The sequence below is a fragment of the Saimiri boliviensis genome, chromosome 4, assembly GCF_048565385.1.
Source record: "Saimiri boliviensis isolate mSaiBol1 chromosome 4, mSaiBol1.pri, whole genome shotgun sequence".
Lineage (NCBI taxonomy): Eukaryota > Metazoa > Chordata > Mammalia > Primates > Cebidae > Saimiri > Saimiri boliviensis.
In genome coordinates this window covers 99,912,315-99,938,781 of record NC_133452.1, presented here as the reverse complement: position 1 = coordinate 99,938,781, position 26,467 = coordinate 99,912,315, and the positions used below count along the sequence as shown (strand labels likewise).

The 26,467-nt window shown below is 43.4% G+C and overlaps 1 protein-coding gene across 9 annotated transcripts in view; it reads left to right on the top strand.

The window, feature by feature from the left end:
* FKBP5 (FKBP prolyl isomerase 5) overlaps positions 1-25,074 on the top strand; it is a 155,402-nt gene extending 130,328 nt beyond the window's left edge. For 6 of the 9 annotated variants that reach the window (XM_074397049.1, XM_074397048.1, XM_010333763.3 and 3 more), the window contains exons 7-11: positions 4,450-4,540; positions 8,493-8,576; positions 17,709-17,894; positions 20,063-20,302; positions 21,679-25,074. In XM_074397049.1, the coding sequence (XP_074253150.1) occupies positions 4,450-4,540; positions 8,493-8,576; positions 17,709-17,894; positions 20,063-20,302; positions 21,679-21,786 (709 nt within the window). In that variant the 3' untranslated portion in view covers positions 21,787-25,074. 9 annotated transcript variants of the gene reach the window in all.
* The last annotated feature ends 1,393 nt before the right edge of the window (positions 25,075-26,467 follow it).

Here is a 26,467-nt window from a genome sequence, read left to right as displayed (position 1 = left end):
CCACAGTGTGTGAGCTTTTGTTGCTATTGTAACGGCTTGCTATCTCTTCCATTTTACTCTCAGACCGCAAGAAAAAGGAAATCCTGTTTAACATGAGGAAGATTTTTCAGATCTTTCTAGGCATAAAAGTTGTCAATAGGTTTTCATAAATTTCTAGGTATAAAAGTTTTCAATGGCCAGGCACAGTGGCTCACGCCTGTAATCCCAGCACTTTAAGAGGCTGAGGTGGGCAGATACTCTGAGGTCAGGAGTTCGAGACCAGCCTGACCAATACGATAAAACCCTGTCTCTACTAAAAACACAAGAATTAGTCGGGCATGGTTTCATGTGCCTGTAATCCCGGGAGGCTGAGACAGGAGACTCGCTTGAACCCGGGAGGTTGCAATGAGCTGAGATCGTGTCATTGTACTCCAGCCTGGGCACCAAGAGTGAAACAACATCTCAAAAAAAAAGTTTTTTATGTGCTTTATGGAAATAATTTAGCATATTTAGAAAGGAACATAATTTTTGTTCAAGGTGTTGGTTGGAACACCTTGAACGTTGAGGAATTATGTGGAGTGCATTCTCTGTAATATGAGACTGCTGCATATGCATTGCATAGTACTATATATATGTAGAAAACCCCTACAAGCTGTATATATGTATGTGTATATATATGTACTTCTTATATGCTGTGGGGTGTGTGTGTGTGTGTGTGTGTGTGTGTGTGTGTGTGTGTATAAAAACCTTTATGCTAAGCATGTTTTCCGTGCTTGCAGTGAATTTACTTGTTTTATTCAGGTTCCCACTTCCATAAAACATTACATCTAAATGTTGCAGAAAATATCTTCAAATAGCTCTCAGTGACATCCATATTTCATTCTCCAGAATATTTCTAAGGCAGACCTTCTCTTTGACTCTGATACTCTGATAGGCTCTTGGGAAGAATGGGTTTTTTTTTTCTACCCCCGCTCCCCGCCCGCCCCGACCCCAAGACAGGGTCTCACTCTGTAACCTAGGCTGGAGTACAGTGGCATAATCTGTAGCCTCAAACTCCTGGGCTTAAGAGATCCTCCCACCTCAGGCTCCCAGGTAGCTAGGACTACAGGCGATGCTCCACCATGCCTGGCTAATTTTTTTTCATTTTGTAGAAACAGAGTCTCACTATGTTGCCCAGGCTGGTCTCAAACTCCCGGACTCAAGCAGTCCTCTAGCCTCAGCCTCCCAAAGTGCTTGGAATTACAGATGTGAGCCACTGCGCCTGGCCTAGAATGTCTTCATAAGAAATTCATAGAACATTTCCAGATAATCCGTTTTTCTTTCTTCTTATTGGGACATTATCTTCCCTTTGTATTATTTTAAATACTGAGACTAATAAATCTTTTTTGTTTTAGGTCAAGTGTAGATAGTTTAAACTTTTTCCTTCCCTTTCCTTATGTTTCTGTCATGCATGAACGGACCCCAAACAAAAACACAGGCTACTGGCCAGGCATGGTGGCTCACACCTATCATCCCAGCGCTTTGGGAGGCCAAGGCAGGCAGATCACTTGAGGTCGGGAGTTCGCAACCAGCCTGGTCAACATGATGAAACCCCATTCTGCTGAAAACAGAAAAATTAGCCAGGGATGTTGTCAGGTGCCTATAATCCCAGCTTCTCACTTGGGAGGCTGAGGCAGGAGAATCGTTTGAACCTGGGAGGCGGAGGTTACAGTGAGCTGAGATTGGGCCACTGTACTCCAGCCTAGGTGACAGATTGAAAATCTTATCTCAAAAAAAAAAAAAACAAACATCAGGCTACCAAGAGCCATGGCATCTAGTTATGAGGCAGTATGAGTCAAAAAAAACAAAACAAAACAAAACAAAAAAACATTTCCTGGGGACACACAAGGTCTGATTTTAAACCCTGGCTCTACCACTGCCTCTCTGTGTGACTTCTCAGGAAGCACTTCTCTCTGAGCCTCTGTTTATTCATCTGTAAAAAGGGAGTGATTGATAAGAGCTGCAGTCCAAGTGCTTCTTATATGCACATTAAGACTTAATGGTCATTAATAGTCATTATTTGTATCTCTAATCTCTGGAGGCTAGTCTTAATTCAAGGACATTAATACTGAATTCCTTTCGTTACTATAGTCTAGATTATCTTTTGGTTAGGTCCTAAGATTCCTCTTGTGGTGTTTGTTTTTCAGTCAGATGAGTTGAGTGCCCTGGTTCCTCCTTTACGCAGGCTAACAACTTTCTGTGTAATACGGAAGTCAGGATAGGTGCTGCCAGAATAGCGTGGCGTGAGCTTCCACCTCTGCAGGATAATGTGCGCCACACCACGTTTCTTGACTAAATGGCTTCATTTCACCTGTGAGAGACTGTAGAAATATTTTCCTTTGGTCTTCTTTAATCCCATCAATAGTAGGATACTTGGTGCCTCTCTTGATACACCCCCACGCTCCCCACCCCCACCTTCCTCTAAGGCAGATTTTCTCATCCTCAGCGCTGTTGACAATTTGGGCTTACTAATCCTTGGTCATAGGGGGCTGTCCAGCAGTATTCCTGGCCTCTTCCCATCAGATACCAGTAGCACCTCCATAGTTGGGACAACCCATAATGTTTCTAGACGTTGCCAAAGCTTCCCTGGAAGGAAGAGGTGTTAAAATCGCCCTGGTTGAGATCCACTGGTCTAAGGCAAATGCCAGATCATTTGTTGCATTTGCAACTGCTTAGCACAGGACTCCAAATGTAATATGCTGTCGATAAACATATGCTTAGCAAGGACTCACCTACCTACTGAGGTGCTTATGGATTTTTTTTTTTAATTAATCAGATGGCAGAAACAAAATAGTATATATATACCTCTAAGATCTCAAAGTAGAAAACTAGGCATCACTTCTTAAAATTGGTCACTGGTAATTATGTCCTTTTTTATGTCTTTGTGGAAGATGCCCTGTGCCCTGCTCCTCATTCCTGCCAGCTCTTGTATCTCTATTCCTCTTTCTGGCTCCAGCTTCCATTTTCTGTGTAACAGTGGAGGTGAGAAAGCATTTTTATTCCTGGAAAATTCAGGCAAAAGGTAAAGAAAGTGGTGCAGGCAACAAAATGGGAATGTTTCCTTTCACACCCTTTGCCCCAGAGAAAACTGGAGGTATTCGATTAACTCGGTTTTGACCTCTTTCAATCTGTACCCTGAAAGTTTGAGTTTACTAAGTTTTTTGTAATACCATTTCATATATTAAAGAACAGCTTGGCTTGCAACAAATGGGAACAGAATATATTTCAGTGAACACTTGACTAATATGTTGGGCCTTGTTCTCAACACTGGGAAACAGTTGAATCAGACAGAGCTCTGCTAGAGCTCCCATTCTAGTTGATATCTGCTTCCCGAATACATTTAACTTGCTGGAGATCTTACATGATCCAAACAACAAATTTATATGTCCTCGGTTGTTTTACTCAGTCAGTTTTGGCTAAAGGTATAGAATCTTATACTCTGTGATAGCTACAAGCCATAAGAATATTTCTCTAGAGAAGGTGCCAGAACTTGCTAGGGCAGCTTATTTTTGAGTATATTGTTACGTTGTTTGTGTTTCTTCATGTGCTTTTAAAAAACTTAAATAGGAACTTAAATAGGCCGGGCGCGGTGGCTCACACCTGTAATCCCAGCACTTTGGGAGGCCGAGGCGGGTGGATCACGAGGTCAAGAGATCCAGACCATCCTGGTCAACATGGTGAAACCCCGTCTCTACTAAAAATACCAAAAAAAAAAAAAATTAGCTGGGCATGGTGGCGCGTGCCTGTAATCCCAGCTACTCAGGAGGCTGAGGCAGGAGAATTGCCTGAACCCAGGAGGCGGAGGTTGTGATGAGCCGAGATCGCGCCATTGCACTCCAGCCTGGGTAACGAGAGAAACTCTGTCTCAAAAAAAAAAAAAAAAAAAAAACTTAAATAGTGTGAAAACTTTTCTTTCCTGATATGTGAACCTTTCCCCTTCATTTATGTGACTGGAAGTGATACTACTAGAAGGTGACAGCACTTTAAAGTTAAAACCTTATCAAAACGTACTTCTGATGAATACCACCCTAACAATTACAGTGGCTGTGTCTTCCCTTTCCTTCCTGCTGATAAAACCTAGGAGAAAATTCCTAGTAGCTAACTCATGGCCATTTTATAAAAAGAACTAGATATAAAATCAAGTATAGAAAAAGGCAGCGACATTTAAAATCCCATTAATCAAGCTGCCCCAAGGAGTACAGGTGTTGCATTACATGTGACTATGAAGGAGAAAACTAAATCTAGCCTGGTTTCTATGAAAACTGTAGCAATGATACTTCACACTGTATCTTCTGGTCAACATCTGGTTTGTCTTCTGGGTCTCTGACATATGTAGCTTGCAGATAATGGCTTGATGCCTCAAAATACTAAAGGAAGTGCCTGGAAATACACCAATTCTTTTAAAGTTTCATTTTTTACTCTCCATTTCAGATATGGTTTTGGAGAGGCAGGGAAGCCTAAATTTGGCATTGAACCTAATGCTGAGCTTATCTATGAAGTTACACTTAAGAGCTTCGAAAAGGTGAGAAAATACCAACTTCCTTAAAATCATGGTAGATGTCTCTTCTGCATCCACTTCCTAGAAATTAGTATCTTATCTTAGTAGGTGGTATAGATGGATGGTGTTTATTCATTGTCAAGTTTGTCTCTTGCCTCCAGCACTGCTGCTAAAGAATGGGACAACTGACAGAGCACAGCCGATATACAACGAAGGAGCTCCGTGTTCTTATTTTGTTCCTATGTGTCAGCTTTTTTTTTTTTTTTTTAACTTTTTTTGGGTAGAATCCAAGACTTGTTCCCTTATTTGTTCCTAGACTTGTTCTTTTTTTACTTTTTTTTTCCTGGGTTGAGGACAGAAAGGTTCACGTTCTGCCAAGTGACTCCTTGGGGGAGTAGGGTGCAGCTTTTCGGAGCTGAACGGATTGTACCCTTCACAGGAGTCACGAAGAGGCCTGCACTGTAGCTGCAAGTTGTTATCCCAACTGCAAGTCTTCGAGGGCCACTAGGCTCTGTGACCAGGGATACAAGAAAGAAACCTCCTAACCCTGGGCCTTTTCTTTTCATACTTCTCCAAGTGGAGAAGAGAGAGAATTTGTCAGTTGCCTTGGATTCCAGAGACAGCATGCCTCCTTGAACATATTTCCATCTCAGTTTCACTCTGGAGGCTCCCAGCAGCAGCTGAACTGGACACACAGCATATACCTGAGCCAGGTCTGCTGTCATCTTCAGCCACATGCCCCTGGCATTTCCAAAGCCCCACCCTTTGCAGAGCTCCTGAAGGACTGCATTTGTATTCTTTTTTTATTCTTGCATAGTGCTACTTCCACGTTCTGTACATTAAGCTTTTTTTTTTTTTTTCCCAAGATAGAATCTCACTCTGTCACCCAGGCTGGAGTGCAGTGGGCGCAATCGTAGCTACTGCAGCCTGGACTTCCTGGGCTCAAGCAGTCCTCCACCTCAGCCTCCCAAGGAGCTGGGACTACAGGCGCATGCCACCACACTCAGCTAATTTTATTTTTTGTAGACATGGGGTCTCACTGTGTTGCCCAGCCTGGTCTCAAACTCCTGGTCTGAGCCATCCTCCTGCTTTGGCCTCACAGAGTGCTGGGATTATGATGTGAGCCACTGTCCCTGGCCACATTAAGCACATTAATATAAATGGAAACATGACCATTTATATTTTGTAGATTCGGAAAAAAAATCATTCTCCTGTGGGCCTGTACCTTTGGGCTAAGAAGGTGAGGAGAGGCCTGCTTTGAGATTCTCCTCCAACAGTGACGTTTCTAATCATACCCCTTCCACTTCATGTCCTCCAAAGAAACATGCTCTGGTTATGACCACTGATCATTGTCAAGTAACCTCTTCCAAAGGCCTGCTAGCTCAGCACTGATCGACTAATGCTGTCTTCGTAGCATATTGTGGGGTTTTTATTATTATCATTATTAGAGAGAACATAGTCTTTAGCATGTGGTTATGTAGACCTCTGGCTTTCCTATTTCTTCTTCTTTTTTTTTTTTTTTTTTTTTTTTTTTGAGACAGAGTCTTGATCTGTCACTCAGACTGGAGTGCAGTGGTGTGATCTTGGCTCACTGCAACTTCCACCTCCCTGGTTTAAGCAGTTCCCCTGCCTCAGCCTCCCAAGTAGCTGGGATTACAGGTGCATGCCACCGTGCCTGGCTAATTTTTTTGTATTTTTAGTAGAGACAGGGTTTTACCATGTTGGCCAGACTGGTCTCAAACTCCTGACTTCAGGCAATCCACCTGCCTCGGCCTCCTATGATGTCCACTTTTATAAAGCACCCTCTTCCCCCGGACACTACTTATTTAGGAGCACTCCCAGTGGTGTGCCACAGCAAGCCTGTGTCCTGTCATTGCTCCAAGAGTATATTCATACACTACTGCTTGGTATATTGGAAATCACATGAAGGTATATGATTATATTTGTGGCAATGTGATTTAATCCTCTGCCTTGTAGTATTAGGAATATTCTAGGCCATGCTGGGCGCAGTGGCTCATACCTATAATCCCAGCACTTTGGGAGGCTTAGGCAGGTGGATCACTTGAGGTCAGGAGTTCAAGACCAGCCTGGCCAATATAGTGAAACCCTGTCTCTACTAAAAATACAAAAATCAGCTGGGTGTGGTGATAGGCACCTGTAATCCCAGCTGTTTGGGAGACTGAGGCAGGAGAATTGCTTGAATCCAGGAGGTGGAGGTTGCAGTGACCCAAGATCGTACCACTGTACTCCAGCATGGGGGACAGAGCAAGACTCCATCTAAAAATATATATACTTATATTCCAGGCATGGTGGCTTACACCTATAATCCCAGCACTTTGGGAGGCTGAGGCAGGATTGCTTGAGTTTAGGAGTTCGAAACCAACCTGGGCAACACAGTGAGACCCCATCTCTACAAAAAAAAAAATTAGCTGGATGTGGTGGCACATGCCTGTGGTCCCAGCTACTCAGGAGGCTGAGGCAGGAGGATTGCTTGAGCCTGAGAAATTGAGGCTATAGTGAGCCGTGATCATGCCACTGCATTCCAGCCTGGGTGACGGAGCAAGACCCTGTCTCAAAAAAAAAAAAAGAATATACTTATATTCCGTAAAGACTGAAGCCAATATAAAAAATACAGAGACTTGTTAACTAGGTGTTTTTGTTTGTTTGTTTTGGTGCCAAAACCTGGAATTGAACCATAACTAAGTTTTTGAATAATTTAGCTACATTATTAGGAAACAGAATTATACGAGTTGCCAGAAAGACTAGTAACCCTTTCATTATTCACTTTTAAAAAGTAGAGGATAGCGGCCGGGCACAGTGGCTCACACCTGTAATCCCAGCACTTTGGGAGGTGGAGGTGGGCAGATCACCTGAGGTTGGGAGTTCAAGACCAGCCTGACCAACATGTAGAAACCCTGTCTCTACTAAAAGTACAAAAAATTGAGCCAGGTGTGGTGGTGCCTGCCTGTAATCCCAGCTACTTGGGAGGCTGAGGCAGGAGAATCGTTTGAACCCAGGAAGTGGAGGTTACAGTGAGCACCATTGCACTCCAGCCTGGGCAACAAAAATGAAACTCCGTCTCAGAAAATAGTAATAAAGTAGAGGATAGCAGGGGCTATGACAACAGGAACACACACTTGTTGTCTTTTGAATAGCGAGAAGTTTAGTTACCTGTTTAAACTTCATAATTTATATGCAGTCAGTAGCACTGACAACCCCTATTGCCACTTTTCCGGAAGGATTCCAGACTGTTCTCTTGACTCTATGGTCCTTCTAGATCCAGCTTTAAAATGGCAAGTCCAGTTATTTCTGTAATGGAGGAAGTAATGATACGCACAGTACAACCTAGCAGATGATAATGAAGTCATTGGCTTATGGCTCTAAAGTGTTATTTTTGCATGAGCTTTATTCCTAGTTATGTTTTGCTTGAAATCCCCCTGTATACATCTGCAAGTTTATGGAATTTAGCAGTATTAGTAGCATATCCAGTTGTTTTGGAGTGTTGAGACAGCCTGACCCTGAATTTTGAAAATTCTCTATGAATATACAACTACAGCTTGACTACAGTTATGTTCCCATTTTAGAGTTGAAAAACGAAGGCTTGAGAAAAACACCTTAGTGGAGAGGTTTGCAAGAGGGAGATAAGGTGTGGCCCTAACTTTGCGTTGCTTCACCTTATACTCGGAAAGATTCACTTTGTAACAGTGCTTACCAGAGTATGTTCCTTACTGTGTTTTTGCAGCTCCTCCCTCTTGAGCAACACTGTTTAAGCTGCAGCTTGGTCATGCTGGAAAGTGTAAAGAAGTGTAAAGAAGCACTGGCCTAACAGTAAATTGTCACTGACACACAGTTCCAACAGCCAGAGTCTTTTCAGTTTGGAGTATCTTCTAGAATTAACTGCTCTGTGTTCTAATGGGCCTCAACTGATGCTTTTCTCTCTGTGTTCGTCTAACCATTGTCGTAAATTTACACACAGGCCAAAGAATCCTGGGAGATGGATACCAAAGAAAAATTGGAGCAGGCTGCCATTGTCAAAGAGAAGGGAACCGTATACTTCAAGGTGTGTGAGTCTCTGTACCATCCTTTCCATCTCAGAGTATTTACTCAAGTGTCAGAGAGTTGTGCTGAGAGTTGCTACTCTGATTTTATCAACACTCCGCTTGGTAAAAATAAGCTGGAATTTTTACAAATCTGTCATTTCAATGTGAAAAATGGTGAGAAAAGAGTAAATTAGTGTGAAAAAAAAAAATACAGATTTCTCTTTTACACATTCTGCTCTAGATTGTAACCTTCCATACAAGCAGATCAGGTCTGGCGTCCCCAACCACCACAGTATCACTCATGCCTAAAGCATCTGGCTTGGTACATAGTTGGCACTCAACAAGGGTTTTTAGAATGAAAAAATAATGAATAGAATAATTGTTAGCAAAGAATATAATTCATAGGGGTAAGTTTCACATCATTTTCCTTTCTTCCTTCCTTCTTCTTTTTTTTTTTTTTTTTTTTTGAGACGGAGTTTCACTCTTGTTACCCAGGCTGGAGTGTAATGGCGCGATCTCGGCTCACCGCAACCTCCGCCTCCCGGGTTCAGGCGATTCTCCTGCCTCAGCCTCCCGAGTAGCTGGGATCACAGGCACGCGCCACCATGCCCAGCTAATTTTTTGTATTTTTAGTAGAGACGGGGTTTCACCATGTTGACCAGGATGGTCTCGATCTCTCGACCTCGTGATCCACCCGCCTCGGCCTCCCAAAGTGCTGGGATTACAGGCTTGAGCCACTGCGCCTGGCCGTTTTTGTTTTTGTTTTTGTTTTTGTTTTTTAATATACATATATTAGAGACAGGGTCTCCCTTTGTTTCCCAGGCTGGCCTCAAACTTCTAGTCTCAAGCAGTGCTCCTGCCTCAGCCTCCCAAAGTGCTGGGATTACAGGCTTGAGCCACCACACCCCGCCTATTTCCCTTTATACATTGATGAAGTCGCTAGGGCATACGACAAAAGGAAAGAGAACATGCACAGATTTCAAAAGAAACTGACAGGAGAGTTGATTGCTTCTAACAGTCAAGATGATACCTGCACACTTGCTTTTGTGAGGAATCTCCAGATATTCCTGAATGATATTCATCATAGACTCCTTCTCAGAAACCCTTCTTGGAGTATGTAGGAGTGTGATATTTTCTCACTTAGATCTTAAAACCTCTAGATGTAAGAAAAAAAGAAACCACTTCATTCTGTTGTAATCAGTGTTGCTTCCCCATCCCAAATATATGCTTTCTCTATGTCAGGCAGAAAGGCCTCAGTGATGAGAATTAGAGGGAGAATGGGAGTTTTCTCAAGGTTTCTTTCATTTTCTGCCACTGTAATAAGTGAACAGAAATTAGATATTTTTCAACAGTATAAAGCAGTGAGGCCTAAGTGTACCTTGTGGGACATCTGCTATAAGACTGCTATTATTAAGTTACAACCTTGTCAGGAGGGAGGAGTGGCAATGTTAATCCAAAGGAAACAACTAGAGAATTATGTAGGAATATATAATCAACCCAAATTTAACACAGCCAGAGGGCACCATGTATTTTCAGAATTTGAGCTGAGACACACTGTTGGGTCATGATATCAGTTTTGTGGAAGTGTATTGCAGTAAGTTATAAGAATCAGTTTTTGCTTTGTTTTTGAGTCGGAGTCTTGCTCTGTTGCCAGATTGTAGTGCAGTGGTGAGATCTCGGCTCATTGCAACCTCCACCTCCTGGGTTCAAACGATTCTCCTGCCTTAGCCTCCTCAGTAGCAGGGACTATAGGCGTGTGCCAGTACACCCGGCTAACTTTTTATGTTTTAGTAGAGATGGGGTTTCACCATGTTGGCCAGGATGGTCTTGATCTCCTGACCTCGTCATCTGCCCATCTTGGCCTTCCAAAGTGTTGGGATTACAGGCGTGAGCCACCGCGCCCGACCAAGAATCAGTTTTGTTGCATAAAACTTTACTTGTGGCCGGGCACGGTGGCTCACGCCTGTAATCCCAGCACTTTGGGAGGCCGAGGCGGGTGGATCACGAGGTCCAGAGATCGAGACCACCCTGGTCAACATGGTGAAACCCCGTCTCTACTAAAAATACAAAAAAAAAAACAACTAGCTGGGCTTGGTGGCGCGTGCCTGTAATCCCAGCTACTCAGGAGGCTGAGGCAGGAGAATTGCCTGAACCCAGGAGGTGGAGGTTGCGGTGAGCCAAGATTGCGCCATTGCACTCCAGCCTGGGTAACAAGAGCGAAACTCCGTCTCAAAAAAAAAAAACAAAAAAACTTTACTTGTGCCGGGCGCGGTGGCTCAAGCCTGTAATCCCAGCACTTTGGGAGGCCGAGGCGGGTGGATCACGAGGTCAAGAGATCAAGACCATTCTGGCCAACATGGTAAAACCCCGTCTCTACTAAAAATACAAAAAATTAGCTGGTCATGGTGGCGCATGCCTGTAATCCCAGCTACTCAGGAGGCTGAAGAATTGCCTGAACCCAGGAGGCGGAGGTTGCGGTGAGCCGAGATCGCGCCATTGCACTCCAGCCTGGGTAACAAGAGTGAAACTCGGTCTCAAAAAGCAAAACAAAACAAAATAAAAATTTTACTTGTGTAGTGTATGGTTATGTACTGGATTGCATATTTCTTTCTTTCTTTTTTTTTTTTTTTTTTTTTTTTTTGGAGACGGAGTTTCGCTCTTGTTACCCAGGCTGAAGTGCAATGACGCGATCTCGGCTCACCGCAACCTCCGCCTCCTGGGTTCAGGCCAATTCTCCTGCCTCAGCCTCCTGAGTAGCTGGGATTACAGGCACGCGCCACCACGTCCAGCTAATTTTTGTATTTTTAGTAGAGACGGGGTTTCACCATGTTGCCCAGGATGGTCTCAATCTCTTGACCTCGTGATCCACCTGCCTCAGCCTCCTAAAGTGCTGGGATTACAGGCGTGAGCCACCGTGCCCGGCCAGGATTGCATATTTCTTATTGTGGGTAGTATTCAAACAAATTTAAAGTCATAGGTTTATATAATATATAATTATTTATATGTTTATTCTTATCATTATCTATTATGTATACTAAACTTTTTTTTTTTTTTTTTTTTGGAGACAGAGTCTCACTCTGTCTCCCAGGCTGGAGTGCAATGGCTCAATCTTGGCTCGCTTCAACCTCCACCTCCTGGGTTCAAGCGATTCTCCTGCCTTAGCTTCTTGAGTAGCTGGGATTACAGGCATGTACCACTGTGCCTAGCTAATTTTTGTATTTTTAGTAGAGATGGGATTTCACCATGTTGGTCAGGCTGGTCTCAAACTCCTGAGCTCATGATTCACCTGCCTTGGCCTGCCAAAATGCTAGGATTACAGGCATGAGCCACCGTGCACAGCCATGTATACTAAATTCTTTTATGGATCACCAGAAAGGATTGGGGTATGATAGAATGAGCTTGGAATTGGGGAAAATGGGCTGTGTGGCTCTTCAAATGATTTAATATCATAAGGTCCAAAGAGGTTATATTTTCAAGTGAAAAACAAGGAAGTTAGAATAAATGTTCCCCAAGTTTCCCTTCAGCCTTAATTTCTGTGAGTTTCTAAACTCTCAAGAACAAGTGTTGTTTTGTTTTTAATTCTAATTGAGATATATTGGGTACTTAAACTATTCAAGTAAGATTCTGAATGGGTTGTTTGTATATCCAAATACATAAAACAATAGAGTGGAAAATGTTTCTACAAGATTTCTTAAGATCATGGGTCCTTAACAGTATTTTCTGTGTTTCTGAAGTCCATAAAAATCCTTAACTGTATTTTATATATTTCTCAATACTTCTAAATAGAATATTCACAGTTTGGAAAAGATTTAAGGCTTTTGGCCTTTGACTAGAATTATATTGATTCAGCGTAGTAAAACAGCTCAGCTATTCAGACGCTCTAATTGGTTGCTATGATACAGAATTTTGGAGAACATTATTGGTAATGAAATAATGTTGTGAAGCCATGTGTCATATAGCTGTGTTCTGAATATCTACAGAGAGATGGCTAGAGTTAGTAATCAGTAGCAGAAAGCAGTGTCTGTACAGTTACTTCACTTCGTTGCTTATTAGCGTCACAACTGCAAGAGTGATTTGTGTATGCTGTAATATGCTGAACCTTCTTAAAATTACCAATCTTGGAATAAAATCTGGATCAGCAGTCATACATATGGAACAAATTATTTTTAACATGGAATTCAATAGACAAAATCTTTCAAAACATTAGTCCATTGGGGAAAAATTAATGAAAGATTCAAAACCACTGACCTAAGACTTTTCTCCCAGAATGTCTCTGAACGTTTTGTACCACTAAAAACTTCCCTGGAGGCACCTTTATAATTATAGGTAAAAGATCTCAGCAATATTGCTCGCTTTAGCTGTAAAACTTCAAAATGGTTAGTAGATAGTTTCCTGTACGTATTCCCTTCCCAACTTTGAGGGCGGGTTTCAATCTGCCCTACAGCCCTCCCAGCCCTTGTCTTTCCAGGGTATTTGACTTGGCATGTTATGCATTTGCACAGAGTCCAGATGTGTGGGTGAGAGCAGAGCAGAGCTGAGCTGAACTAAAAATCTATATTTCATGCCGTCTGCATAGTGGAATTCTGTTTCCATTGATCTGTTGGTTTGGTTTATACCTACATGGGTAATTGTAGGGTAGGGTTGAATTGTACTCAGCTTTTTTTTTTTTTTTTTTTCCTTGAGATGGAGTTTCGCTCTTGTTACCCAGGCTGGAGTGCAATGGCACGATCTCGGCTCACTGCAACCTCCGCCTCCTGGGTTCAGGCAAATCTCCTGCCTCAGCCTCCCGAGTAGCTGGGATTACAGGCACGCACCACCATGCCCAGCTAATTTTTTGTATTTTTAGTAGAGACGGGGTTTCACCCTGTTGACCAGGTTGGTCTTGATCTCTTGACCTCGTGATCCACCCGCCTCGGCCTCCCAAAGTGCTGGGATTACAGGCTTGAGCCACCGCGCCCAGCACTGTACTCAGCTTTTAAGTGGGAATGACTTTGCCATTGAGGATGTAAAATCCTCATTTCAACCTTTGAATACCAAAGACAAGAAAAGTGAGAAAGAACTCTTTCTTTGGCTCTGAAAATAATTATTAAGTACAGGTAACAGCATGATGTTAAGCCAGACATTGTGCAAGCCAGTTAAACAGAAACGGTATTTGCCCTCATAGCTGACAGTGTTCTGCAGGACAGGAGCATTAACTCACCCCTGGTAAGTGTTTTTCTTTGTTCTGACTTGGCAGCAGAGCGGTGAGAAGGCTAAGGACACTGCAGTGATAAGGGATTCTTGCACCCCCTTGTGCTTCTCCTGGGAAGAAAGCGTTTCTAAAACAAGCTAGTTAAGGAGAATCGTTCAACCTCTGAGCTCTTCAGATACATGGGGCTTTGCTGTATTTTCACTACCATGCTGTTCCAAAATACCAGAAATGTGATTTAGAAACAAGTCATTTATGACTCTAGGATTTGAGGTTTTAAAAAAATTTCTAAGAGTCCACTCCTTTATCACTTTCCTTTTTTTTGTGCAGCATTTTTCAACCTCAGTGCTATCAACATACGGAGTGGGATAATTTTTGGTTGTGTGGGGCTGTCTTGTACATTGTAGAATACTTAGCAGCATACATGGCCTCTTCCCATTAGATGCTAGTAGCATCCTACCCAGATATGACAGCTAAAAATGCCTCTAGACATGTCAGATATTCCCTGGGGGGCAAAATCACCCCTCAGTGAGAACCATTTTAGTACCTCAGAAGCAGGGAGTACAGGACAGACTTCACTCGTTGGAAGTTGAAGTCTAAATAAAGTTATATGATATATATGAAAGAGCGTTCAAAAAATTAAAATGCCCCATAGATGTAAAAGAACTATTAAGAAGTCTAGTACCTGTTTTTGTTTTGTTTTGTTTTTTGTTTTGTTTTGTTTTACCTTACCTTTCTACCATTCTGATGATTTAGAACTTACTGAAATGATCAGATCTAGGTCTTTGTCCTCCCTGGATCTTCTTTTCTTTCCCTATACAGTGTATGAGGGGATAAGCAGAAAAGTTAATAGGTATATTAGAGATGGAGGAGAGAGGATGAAGAAATGAGGCATGACTGGGGAAATGCCTGTCCTTCCCACCTAATCCCAATGAAACAACACCTTTCATTTCTACCCACACCTTTTTTGCTTCCAATAATATAAAAAGGTTTTGTTGTTGTTGTTGTTGTTGTTTTTAGAGAGAGACAGTGTCTTGCTCTGTCACCCAGGCTGGAGTGCAATGATGTAAGCATAGCTCACTGCAGCTTTGAACTCCTGGACTCAAAAGATCCTCCTGCCTTGGCCTCCCAAAGTGCTGGGACTAGAGGCGTGAGCCACCACACCACTTTAGAAAAGTTGTGTTTTTTTTTTTTTGGTGTTTCGCTCTTGTTACCCAGGCTGGAGTGCAATGGCGCGGTCTCGGCTCACCGCAACCTCCGCCTCCTGGGTTCAGGCAATTCTCCTGCCTCAGCCTCCTGAGTAGCTGGGCTTACAGGCACGCGCCACCATGCCCAGCTGATTTTTTGTATTTTTAGTAGAGACGGGGTTTCGCCATGTCGACCAGGATGGTCTCGAACTCTCGACCTCGTGATCCACCCGCCTCGGCCTCCCAAAGTGCTTGAGCCACTGCGCCCGGCTAGAAAAGTTTTGATTCCATACTTATATTTCTTTTACTTCAGTATTTACTCAGCACACCTTTATTAAAGGACTCTTTGTGCTAAACCCTGGATATTCCAAAAGAGAGAGGACATGCTGCCTGTCCTCAAAGACCAGCAAGAGAAAAGGCGGTGACAGAAAGAAAATGCCAGCCTGAAACTGGTGAGGACTTTATTCTTATTTTTTTTTTATAGCATCCAAAAGAGAAGTGGTAGGCCTAAGGCTATGACAAAATGTAAGTATTGTCTCAGCAGCTAGGGCTGCCACAGCGAAATACCATGCACTGGGTGGCTCAACAACAAGAATTTACTTCTGGAGACCGTAAGTCCGAGATCAGGGCGTTCGCAGGGTCAGTGTCTGGGGATCGCCTCTCCTCTGGTTCCTTGCAGCCCCCTTCTTGCTGTGTCCTCACATGGCCTTTCCCTGTGCGTGTGAGTGGAGAGAGGGCGGAGGGCAGCAAGCTCGTGTGTTTCTTCTTCTAAAGGCTCTAATCCCATCATGAGGCTCCACCCTCATGATCTCATCTAAACCTAATCCCTCCTCCCCAAACGTTCCATCCGCAGATGTCACATTGGGGGTGAGGGCTTCAACATAGGTATTTGGGATGGGGGACACAATTCAGTCCATAGCAAATCTAATTTCCTTGAGAATTTCAGTATTTATAATAAAATGCCCTGGTTTCATGTTCTTATGAATAACCTGTATCACACATTCCTGAGGCAGAGAGAATGACAGACTTTGATGTTAGTGCCGGTCTTCCCTGTCCGAGGCGCGTGACTTGGGAAGAAGGATGTTCAAGGGAGGTAGCCCGGCCCTCTTTCACACCAGGCCCTCCAGCTGGAACAGGTTTGCCCCCACTTCATCACCAGAAAATCCGCCATCAGGACTTCCTTTCTACAGGCAGAGCGTGTTTCTTAACGTCACCTGCTTGAAGTCCTGTAAGACAGGCACATCCTGTTCGACCGGCTCTATGGTTTTTCTCTTACTTAGAGTCCTTGGGTGAGGGTTGGAGTATTTGTGGGGAGAGACAACTCGGCGATGAGATGTACGCGCTTCTTTGACTGTGGTAAATCCTGCTAACGTGGTCTTAACACTGCCGTTCAGGCGTTGAATTTCATGTCCTCATAGTTGTGGCTGCTCTTCTGCCAGCTGGCAGGATGTAACTGTGGTTTTGAGCTTACCATTACCTCCTCAAAAGAGAATCCCTGCTTGCACTCCTGTTTCTATTTGCGTATTTACTAACGATCCCCTACTTCCTTCATTCATCTTAAAATCACAGGGAACACATTGTCTGTCACCAGAGTTGTTTACTTTTTTCTTTTCTTTTTTTTTTCTTTTTTGAGACAGAATCTCACTCTGTCACCCAGGCTGGAGTGCTGTGGCACCATCTTGGCTCACTGCAACCTCCGCCTCCCAGGTCAAGCAATTCTCCTGCCTCAGCCTCTCAGGTAGCTGGGATTACAGGCACATGCCACCATGCCTGGCTAATTTTTGTATTTTTAGTAGAGATGGGGTTTCACCATGTTGGCCAGGCTGGTCTCAAACTCCTGGCCTCAAGTGATCCACCTGCCTCAGTCTCCCAAAGTGCTGAGATTATAGGTGTGAGCTACTGTGCCCAGCCCCCAGAATTTCTTATATGAGCATATATATATATATCTAATTAATTGATGTGATTGTTAAAATTGTTAGAATTCTACTTCTAATTAGGTGAGAACAAAAATATGAGTAGGAGAAAGATTTTTCTCACATAGCTGACTGGCAGACCTTTGCTTTGCGATGTATATTGTTTTATAGTTGTTATTTATGTTGTATGCTGCTTATCCAGTTATTCATATTCCCATTGCCTATAGATCAGCGTTCAGCAGACTACAGTGTGCTGGTCAAATCTGGCCCCTGCCTGTATTTGTAAGTGCAGTTTAACGGAAATGCAGCTGCACCCATTGATTTACCTACTGTCTAGAGCTGCTTTTGCACTACGAATGACAAAGAGTTTAGTAGTTGCAACGGAGACTGGTTCAAATAAGATTTGCTGTGTTTGGAACTAGCACTTGGCCAGATAGTAGTTGCTGTGAAGTGCTGAAGAGAAAAGTAACTTCCTCCTCTTATTTCTGGTGGCATTGTCTAAAACTGGTCGCAATCCTTTTGAAAGACTAAAGAATATTAGCACCAGAGCCGGGTATGATGCTAATATTCTTTACTATTAAAAAAAAAAAAAGAAAGAAAGAAAAACAGTATTAGCACCAAAGAAAGTAGCCCAGAAACCTTGCTGCACACCTGCCACAGGGACAGATGGAACTGCTAGGGAGCAGCAGTAGGCAAGGCTCAGGTGCTGCCCCATACCTGTTCACAAGGCCGCGGGGAAGCTCCCTGGAGAGCCACCTCCAAGAGGAGGTGTACCAGGGTTTGCTTGAGGGGTTGCTTTGAGGATTTGCTTCTTTTTTGTACCCTCAAGAGCCGAGTACCGATAATGACGCTTTTTTCTCCTAGGGAGGCAAATACGTGCAGGCGGTGATTCAGTATGGGAAGATAGTATCCTGGTTAGAGATGGAATATGGTTTATCAGAAAAGGAATCGAAAGCTTCTGAATCATTTCTGCTTGCTGCCTTTCTGAACCTGGCCATGTGCTACCTGAAGCTTAGAGAATACACCAAAGCTGTTGAATGCTGTGACAAGGTAACATGTGTCTCCTGTGAGATGGACTTTAGATATTCCAGATCTTTTCTCCGTCTCCATCTTTTGCTTCCTCTCAGCCAAAGGTTGGAGGATTTTTCATTTTGCTTTGTTTTATTAATTTGAATGTTTGGGATTATTTGTTTCTCAGTATTAATTGGGAAATTCAGAAAGATTGTTATTACAGTCAGACTTTTATGATACCTAGACTGTTTATGATAATGCATTCTGAAGAAACATTTTGATTAAAATTAAGTAATTCTTGACCATGGCCTTCCTTACAACTGTAGTGTTTGTATCAGAGTAGATACAGAACTCCTCAGGTTCAGTTCAATAAGAGCAGATTTAGCTTAAGCTCTTTTGGCCTTTAACAGACTGCGACTGTTCATATGAATCATATATATAGGTCAGTTTTTATTATCATTTATTCACTGATAGGCATAAATAATTTGAAAGGCCCACAGAGCATCAGCAGCCTATTCATTTTCATATTTGTCTTAACGCTGTCTTTGGTCTCTGAGCGCTTAAACACAGTACTCCATAACAGCGTTTTATCATATGTACTGTTGTGATATTTATACACCAGCTGATACTATTTTAGCTTTCTGGCCTCAGAGTGAACAATGTATATTGTACTATGGGTAAAAGTAAAAGCTAATCATTGAATGTATCTTAAAGTAGACATAAAAGGATAAGAAAAACAAAAGGCAACTATTTTGTTCATTCTTTGTGAGATGACTTTTGAATTTTGTGGATTAGTGTTTCCTATCACATCCCGTCTCCCAAGACCAGTTTTTAATTTTATACATTTTTTTTTTTTTTTTTTTTTTTTGAGACGGAGTTTCGCTCTTGTTGCCCAGGCTGGAGTGCAATGGCGCGATCTCGGCTCACCGCAACCTCCGCCTCCTGGGTTCAGGCAATTCTCCTGCCTCAGCCTCCTGAGTAGCTGGGATTACAGGCACGCACCACCATGCCCAGCTAATTTTTTTTTGTATTTTTAGTAGAGACGGGGTTTCACCATGTTGACCAGGATGGTCTCGATCTCTTGACCTCGTGATCCACCCGCCTCGGCCTCCCAAAGTGCTGGGATTACAGGCTTGAGCCACCGCGCCCAGCCTTTTTTCTTTTTTTCATACAGAGTGGAGAGAAAAAGAGAACAAGTGTGTGGGTGTGTGTGGTGTGGTGTGTGGGTGTGGTGTGGGTGGATGTGGGTGTGGTGTGTGGGTGTGTGTGGGGGTGTGGGTGTGGGTGTGGGTGTGTGTGTGTGTTGAGAGACAAGGTGTTGCTATTTTGCCCAGGCTGGGGTGCAGTGGCTATCCATAGGCATGACTGTAGTGCACTACAGCCTCAAACTCTCAGGCCCAAGCCATCCTCCCACCTCAGCCTCCTGAGTAGCTGAGACTACAAGTGCATGCCACCACATGCTGCTAATTTTTAAATTTATTTTTGTAAAGATGGGGGTCTCCCAAAGAGCTGGGATTACAGGCACCCCACCTGGCTAATTTTTGTGTTTTTAGTAGAGATGGGATTTTGCCATGTTGGCCAGGCTAGTCTCGAACTCCTGATCTCAGGTGATCCACCCACCTCAGCCTCCCAAAGTGTTGAGATTACAGGCGTGAGCCGCTGCACCCGGCCTTAACTTTTGCTTTCTATGTGGATGGCTGCCATCCTGGCCCCGTTTATTTTAAAGTTAACTCTCCACTGATTCACCTACCACCTTTGTTGTTTTCAAATGTTTTTATATGCAGACACGTGACTGTTTCTGAATGATTCATTCTGTCCCACTGAGCTGTTTGTCCACATACTAGTAACCAAACTGTCTTAATTTCAGTAGTTTTATAGTATGTCTTTTTCTCTGGTAGAACAAGTGCCTTTCTTTTCCTTCTTCCTTTTTTTTTTTTTTTTTTCAGCCATTTTTGGGCACTTGTTCCAAGGAACTTTAAAATGAACTTCTCAAGAGCCCCTCTCAAATCCCTTTGAGATCTTCCTAGAAATTGCATTACATGCAGAAAATAATTTGGGTAGTAAATTTTGATCAGTAGTATATAATTATCTTGAGCCCCATTTTGATGAAAACACTGTTTTCATCTCCTTTGGCAAGAGAGCTTTGGTAAACTGTTTACTAGATTTTAAAATTCATCCTTTCTGAAATATATGCCGTCTGTTCCTAGGCCCTTGGACTGGACAGTGCCAATGAGAAAGGCCTGTATAGGAGAGGGGAAGCCCAGCTGCTCATGAACGAGTTTGAGTCAGCCAAGGGTGACTTTGAGAAAGTGTTGGAAGTCAACCCCCAGAACAAGGCTGCAAGACTGCAGATCTTCATGTGCCAGAAGAAGGCCAAGGAGCACAACGAGCGGGACCGCAGGACATACGCCAACATGTTCAAGAAGTTTGCAGAGCAGGATGCCAAGGTGTGTGCAGAGCCCACTGACTGCAGGTGGATCAAGAGCCTGACCGTGCCCCTTTGATTTTAGGGGACAGGAACAGTTAACCCAAGAGGCTCAAGAGTAGGGAAAACGATTTCAATCTGATCTCAGGCCAAGGCTGCTTTGGATCCAAAGGTTGAGTAGAGCAGTTCGGCAGTTCCACTCACCCAAGGCACAGGTTGTGAAAGATGAGAGAACTAAATTCCCTTAAATTGATTCAGAAGTAATTGCCATTACTTTCAATGGCAAAAACAGTTTTTTGTTTGTTTGTTTGTTTGTTTGTTTTGAGACGGAGTTTCGCTCTTGTTACCCAGGCTGGAGTGCAATGGTGCGATCTCGGCTCATCGCAACCTCCGCCTCCTGGGCTCAGGCAATTCTCCTGCCTCAGCCTCCTAAGTAGCTGGGATTACAGGCACGCGCCACCACGCCCAGCTAGTTTTCTGTATTTTTAGTAGAGACGGGTTTCACTATGTTGACTAGGATGGTCTCGATCTTTCGACCTCGTGATCCACCCGCCTCGGCCTCCCAAAGTGCTGGGATTACAGGCTTGAGCCACCGCGCCTGGCCTTGCAAAAACAGTTTTGCACCAACACTTTTCCCACCCAGAGTTAGTGTCTCACTCTGTCACCCAGACTGGAGTGCAGTGGTGCTATCATGGCTCACTGCAGCCTCAACTAACCTGGTTCGAGTGATCCTACCACCTCAGCCTCCTGACTAGCTGGGACTACAAGCACACACCACCACACCCAGCTAATTTTTTTTTATTTTTTGTAAAGATAAGGTTTCCCTTTGTTGCTCAGGCTGGCCTTGAACCCCTGGCTTCAAAGGATCCTCCTGCCTTGGTCTCGTCTCCCAAAGTGCTGGGAATATAGACATGAGCCACCATGCCCAACCCTTTTGTCATTTTTGAAAAATTATAAACCCATCAGGATTTTTTTTCAAGTAGTATTTCCTCATTAAGACTTCCGACTTTCCCAGGAAATGGGGTGTTACAGGAGCCCCACCATCATGCCCATTACCTTGAGGGTCAGCAGCCAGCCTGGCAAATGTGGCAGAAGAGGTCTGTCTAGAGAGACATGTCCTACAGCATAGTTGGTACTCTGATCTCATCCCAGTCTCCATGAATGCCCGGACTTCATTATCCCACAGCTGTCCTATGGGTCAAGCTGGTCATTTACACCAAGAAAGGTAAAGCTCCCACTCTAACTATTGTAGCACAGCCCTGACCTATCCATCTAGATAACATAGAGAAAATCACTGCAACATTCTCATGTTTGGGACCTGATAAACAGTCTGGAGGAGCCAGGAATTACTTCACTTCTTTTTCCTCTAACCTTCTTGATTGCTTAATTCTTCCTTAGGAAGAGGCCAATAAAGCAATGAGCAAGAAGACTTCAGAAGGAGTCACTAATGAAAAACTAACAGCCAGTCATGCAGTGGAAGAAGAGAAACCTGAAGGCCACGTATGACGCCACGCCAAGGAGGAAAGAGTCCTAATGAACTCGGCCCCCCTCCTCACTGGGCTTTCCCCCAACTCAGGACTGAACAGTGTTTAATGTCAAGTTTGTTATAGTCTATGTGATTCTGGAAGCAAATGGCAAAACAAAACCAGTAGCTTCCCAAAAACAGCCCCCTGCTGCTGCCCGGAGGGTTCACTGAAGGGTGGCATGGGACCACTCCAGGTGGAACAAAACAGAAATGACTGTGGTGTGGAGGGAGGGAGGCAGCAGCTTCAGTCCGGCTCATTTCAGTTTCTGTCAGCCTTCAGTATCCAATTCAGGGTCCCTCAAGAACATCCTAACCACGTGGGGCTGTTAGGCTTTACCTTTGACCTTTCATAGCACTGCAGAAACCTTTTTAAAAAAAAAAAGCTTCTTGAATTTCTCCTTTCCCACAGGTGGGTGGGGTAGGGGAAGGAGCATGAGGTTTTGTTTTTTAAATGACTGAAGTGCTGAAAATGCAATCTGTTGCATTTTTAACCAACAGAACCCACAGTAGAGGAGTCTCCTGTCTCCCCAGTTCCACAACAGTGTCACAGACGTGAAAGCCAGAACCTCAGAGGCCACTTGCTTGCTGACTTAGCCACCTCCCAAAGACCCCCCTCCTCGGCCAGCCTCCGACTGAGAGTGGGTTTCTACCGCACACAGCGTGTCCCTGGGGGAGTAATCCTGTCATTCCTAAAACACCCTTCACCAATGGTAATGAGCAGACAGGCGTTTCTGGATTAGCTTTTCCTATTTTGGATGAAATTCTGAGATACTGAAATACGAAAAGAGCAATCAGAATTGTGCTTTTTCTCCCCTTCTCTATTCCTTTTAGGAAATAATATTCAATACACAGTACTTCCTGCCAGCACTGCTACTGTTCAGCTTCTTGTTTCACTCTAATCCTTGATAGTAAGAATTTACGGCTTGTTCTTACAATATTTTTGACCTGGAGTGGATCTATTTACATATCCATTTAAGATCCATGCAGCTTTTTTTGTCTTTTAAAATTACTGGCTCATAAGCATATGTATCCTGGTTTATGGAACTTTATTTACACTCCTCTATCATTCATGCAAAAAAATTTTGACTTTTTAATACTAAGCTTAATTTTTAAACACAAAATCTGTACGCTTGACAAGTAAGTAGTTGCTCTTCTGCGTTAGGGGTTTCACTTGCAGGTTTGACACAGTTGCTCGCTTTTCCTGCCCTAGCAAGCTTCTCTGTTCTGGTGAGAGTTGTGAAAGAGTTGAAGATAGCTTCCCTTGCAGGTACAGCCAGTAGCCTAAATCTCCAGTACTTGAGCTAAGCATTGAACTAGGGCAAGTCTTAAAATAAATGTGTACATGTAGTTGAATTTTAGTCCTTACGGGTAAACAGACTGAGCATGGCTCTCTATTCCCTCAGCCTAAGAAACACTTATGGGAATGCATTTGGCAACCCAGGGAACCATTCACTTAAACCTGGAACATCTCACTTTTTTAAATCCTAAAAAACACTGGCAGTTATATTTTAGTTTTTATTTTTATGGTGGTTTTATCAAAAGACTTTTATTTGATTAGGGCCCTCTTAAAATCTAAAAATCGAATTATTTCCCTTTTATAATAGTTTTCTTCTCCATGGAACGAAGGGAACCAGTTTGTGAGTTTTTTCCTGTAATAACTAAAATTCCTCTTATTTCTCATTTATGCTTTTGTCTTTTTTATGAAATATTTCTTATAAAAGCCCCAGTCTCACCTAGGAAATATGAAGAGCAAAAGTTGATTTTGCTTCCTTGCTGAACTGTTTGCAAAGCTCTATAGAGCATGGTTCCAGTAAGGCCAAGATGGAAATTTGATACTAAAAAGGCCACCTGACTTTTTGCAGATAACAAGAAAGCTATTCCAAGACTCACATGATGCCAGCTGTCTCCCACGTGTGTATTATGGTTCACCAGGAGGAACTGGCAAGGGTGTGTGGGGGGAGGGGGAGGGTGTGTGAGTGGTTCCAATCAAATAACTGCAGGGTGCCCGTTACCACTCAAGAAGGCACTTCCGAGTATTCTTGTATCAAATTCAGTAATCTTAAACAATTTGTGTAGAAGTCCACAGACATCTCTCAACCAACCACCTTTTAGGCTGCATATGGATTGCTGAGTCAGCATATGATGAATTAAAAACATTGTTTTTTTAAAAAAAAAATCATTTAGATGCACCTTTTTGTGTGTTCTTTAAATAAATCAAAAAAAAAAAGTGACTTCTCATTGTTTTTGGTTTTTGCTTAAGTGATTTTCAGAGAAAGCTATATTGGTTAAAAAACGATGGTGGGGGCCAACTTGAAGAAATCAGACATCAGAGGTCAGGGGCAGTGGCTCACACCTGTAATCCCAGCACTTTGGGAGGCCAAGGCAGGTACATCACCTGAGGTCAGGAGTTCCAAGACCAGCCTGGCCAACATGGTGAAACCCTGTCTCTACTAAAAATACGTAAGTTGGCCAGGTGTGGTGGCACACGCCTATAATCCCAGCTACTCAGGAGGCTGAGGCAGGAGAATCTCTTGAACCCAGGAGGCAGAGGTTGCAGTGAGCCAAGATCGTGCCACTGCACTCCAGCCTGTGGCAGTGGATAGTATCGTCCTGCTCTTTGCTCTAAGGTGTACCTGAAAGCAACCTTGGGGTGACAGCGACGGAACAATGCATCATTGCTAAAAAGGACCAAGTAATCGGAAAAATAAAAGGTGTTTGTTCTTTCATTAACCAGTGGATATTTCGCCTTTTTAAATTGATTTTAAGGTAGGCTCAATTTGCAAAATAAAATTTAATTGTGCCCTTTAATAAGTGTCTGAAACATAAGTAAGCATATCTGAAGTGATGTTCTGTATTGAGCATGCATTTTCTTAAGTAGCATATGGCATCAGTACGCCTCATCACAGACTCTCGAGGCCTAAAGAGATGTCATATATACTGCAAATACTAATTTTCACACTACAAAAAAAGGTGGCACGCGCTGGAATAGTATGCCAGTAGGACCTCTGAGGTCTACAGACAGGTCGATACAGGTTCTAGGCACCTTTTCTTCCCTCTGAATTCTTGGCTTCATCTCTGGATTTGAATTATATTGCTCCTTCCTTGCTGTTAAATTATTTGGTAATAAAATAAATTCCTAGCCGAGTGCAGTGGCTCATGCTTATAATCCCAGCACTTGGGGAGGCTGAGATGGGCAGGTGGCTTGAGCCAAGGAGTTTGAGACCAGCCTGGGCAACATGGCGAGACCCCGTCTCTACAAAAAGAACAAAAATTAGACACGTATGAGCGTGTAGGCCTAGTCACAGGCGGAGATGGGAGGATCACTTGAGCCCTGGGAGGTTGAGGCTGCAGTGAGCCATGAAGACGCCACTGCATTCCAGCCTGAAAAAGCAAGACCCTATCTCAACAATAACAGTAATAAATTCCTTTTATCTGCATGCTTTTTTTCTAAAATAATGATCACTCTAGGGATCTTGAGGCTGAGCCAGAGAAGATTCCTGACTGTAAATTTGTGATCTCAGTAATTCAGAGGCAGCCTGTACAATCTCCAAAACACAAGGACTGCCAGTGAAGGGCTTTGTCCATACTTAACGTGGCCTTAGCAACACACCCAACTCCGCTTTTACCATGGTGCATTCGAACCCTGTATTCTCTGAGACGAGACCATTTCCAATATTGGTGATGAAATGTACTGAATTTGAGCCAGTTAGTCAAAATCCTGAAACTCAGAATTCCCCAACCCAGCTGCATATTTTTTCCTATCAGCTGGCTCTTGTGCATTTGAATGACAGTGACTGACAAAAGTGCATTAAAGGACATTCTCCAATGGCTTGAGAAGTTTTGGTAGACCTTCAGTACTTCCCTTCAGATTTTTCTCTACTACTTGTCTGACGTGCAGATTTCTGTGGATAGTAGGGGAAGGATACGAAGAGAAGGCACTACCTGTAATTGCCTAGAATCTCCATATGTGACTTTAATAATACATGCCAAGAAAGAAACATTGTTGGCCGGGCGCGGTGGCTCAAACCTGTAATCCCAGCACTTTGGGAGGCCGAGGCGGGTGGATCACGAGGTCGAGAGATCGAGACCATCCTGGTCAACATGGTGAAACCCCGTCTCTACTAAAAAAAAAAAAAATACAAAAAATTAGCTGGGCGTGGTGGCGCGTGCCTGTAATCCCAGCTACTCAGGAGGCTGAGGCAGGAGAATTGCCTGAGCCCAGGAGGCGGAGGTTGCAGTGAGCCGAGATCGTGCCATTGCACTCCAGCCTGGGTAACAAGAGTGAAACTCCGTCTCAAAAAAAAGAAAGAAAGAAAGAAAGAAAGAAACATTGTTAAATACAACTCCTAAGATTTTTTGGCAGCATCTTGTTTGGGTAACTGCTGTGTATAGCTAGAACATCTCGAGCATGGGTTATAAGGCAGGGATTCTTCGTCTTCTAAAGATATGGGAACCTTGGAGAATCGAGAATGGGAGGACCCAGAATGGTGATGCAGCCAGCCCGTGATCACCCAGGTCACCTGATGCCCTTACACCATTTTAAAATAGATCTTTTTCTAGCATGAGGAATGATGCTGTTGGTGCATGGAAGAAGGTGGTAGTTCCTTAGAATTCCCACACATCTGGTGGAATTGAAATGGCAGGAGAGCCGCAGGCCACAGA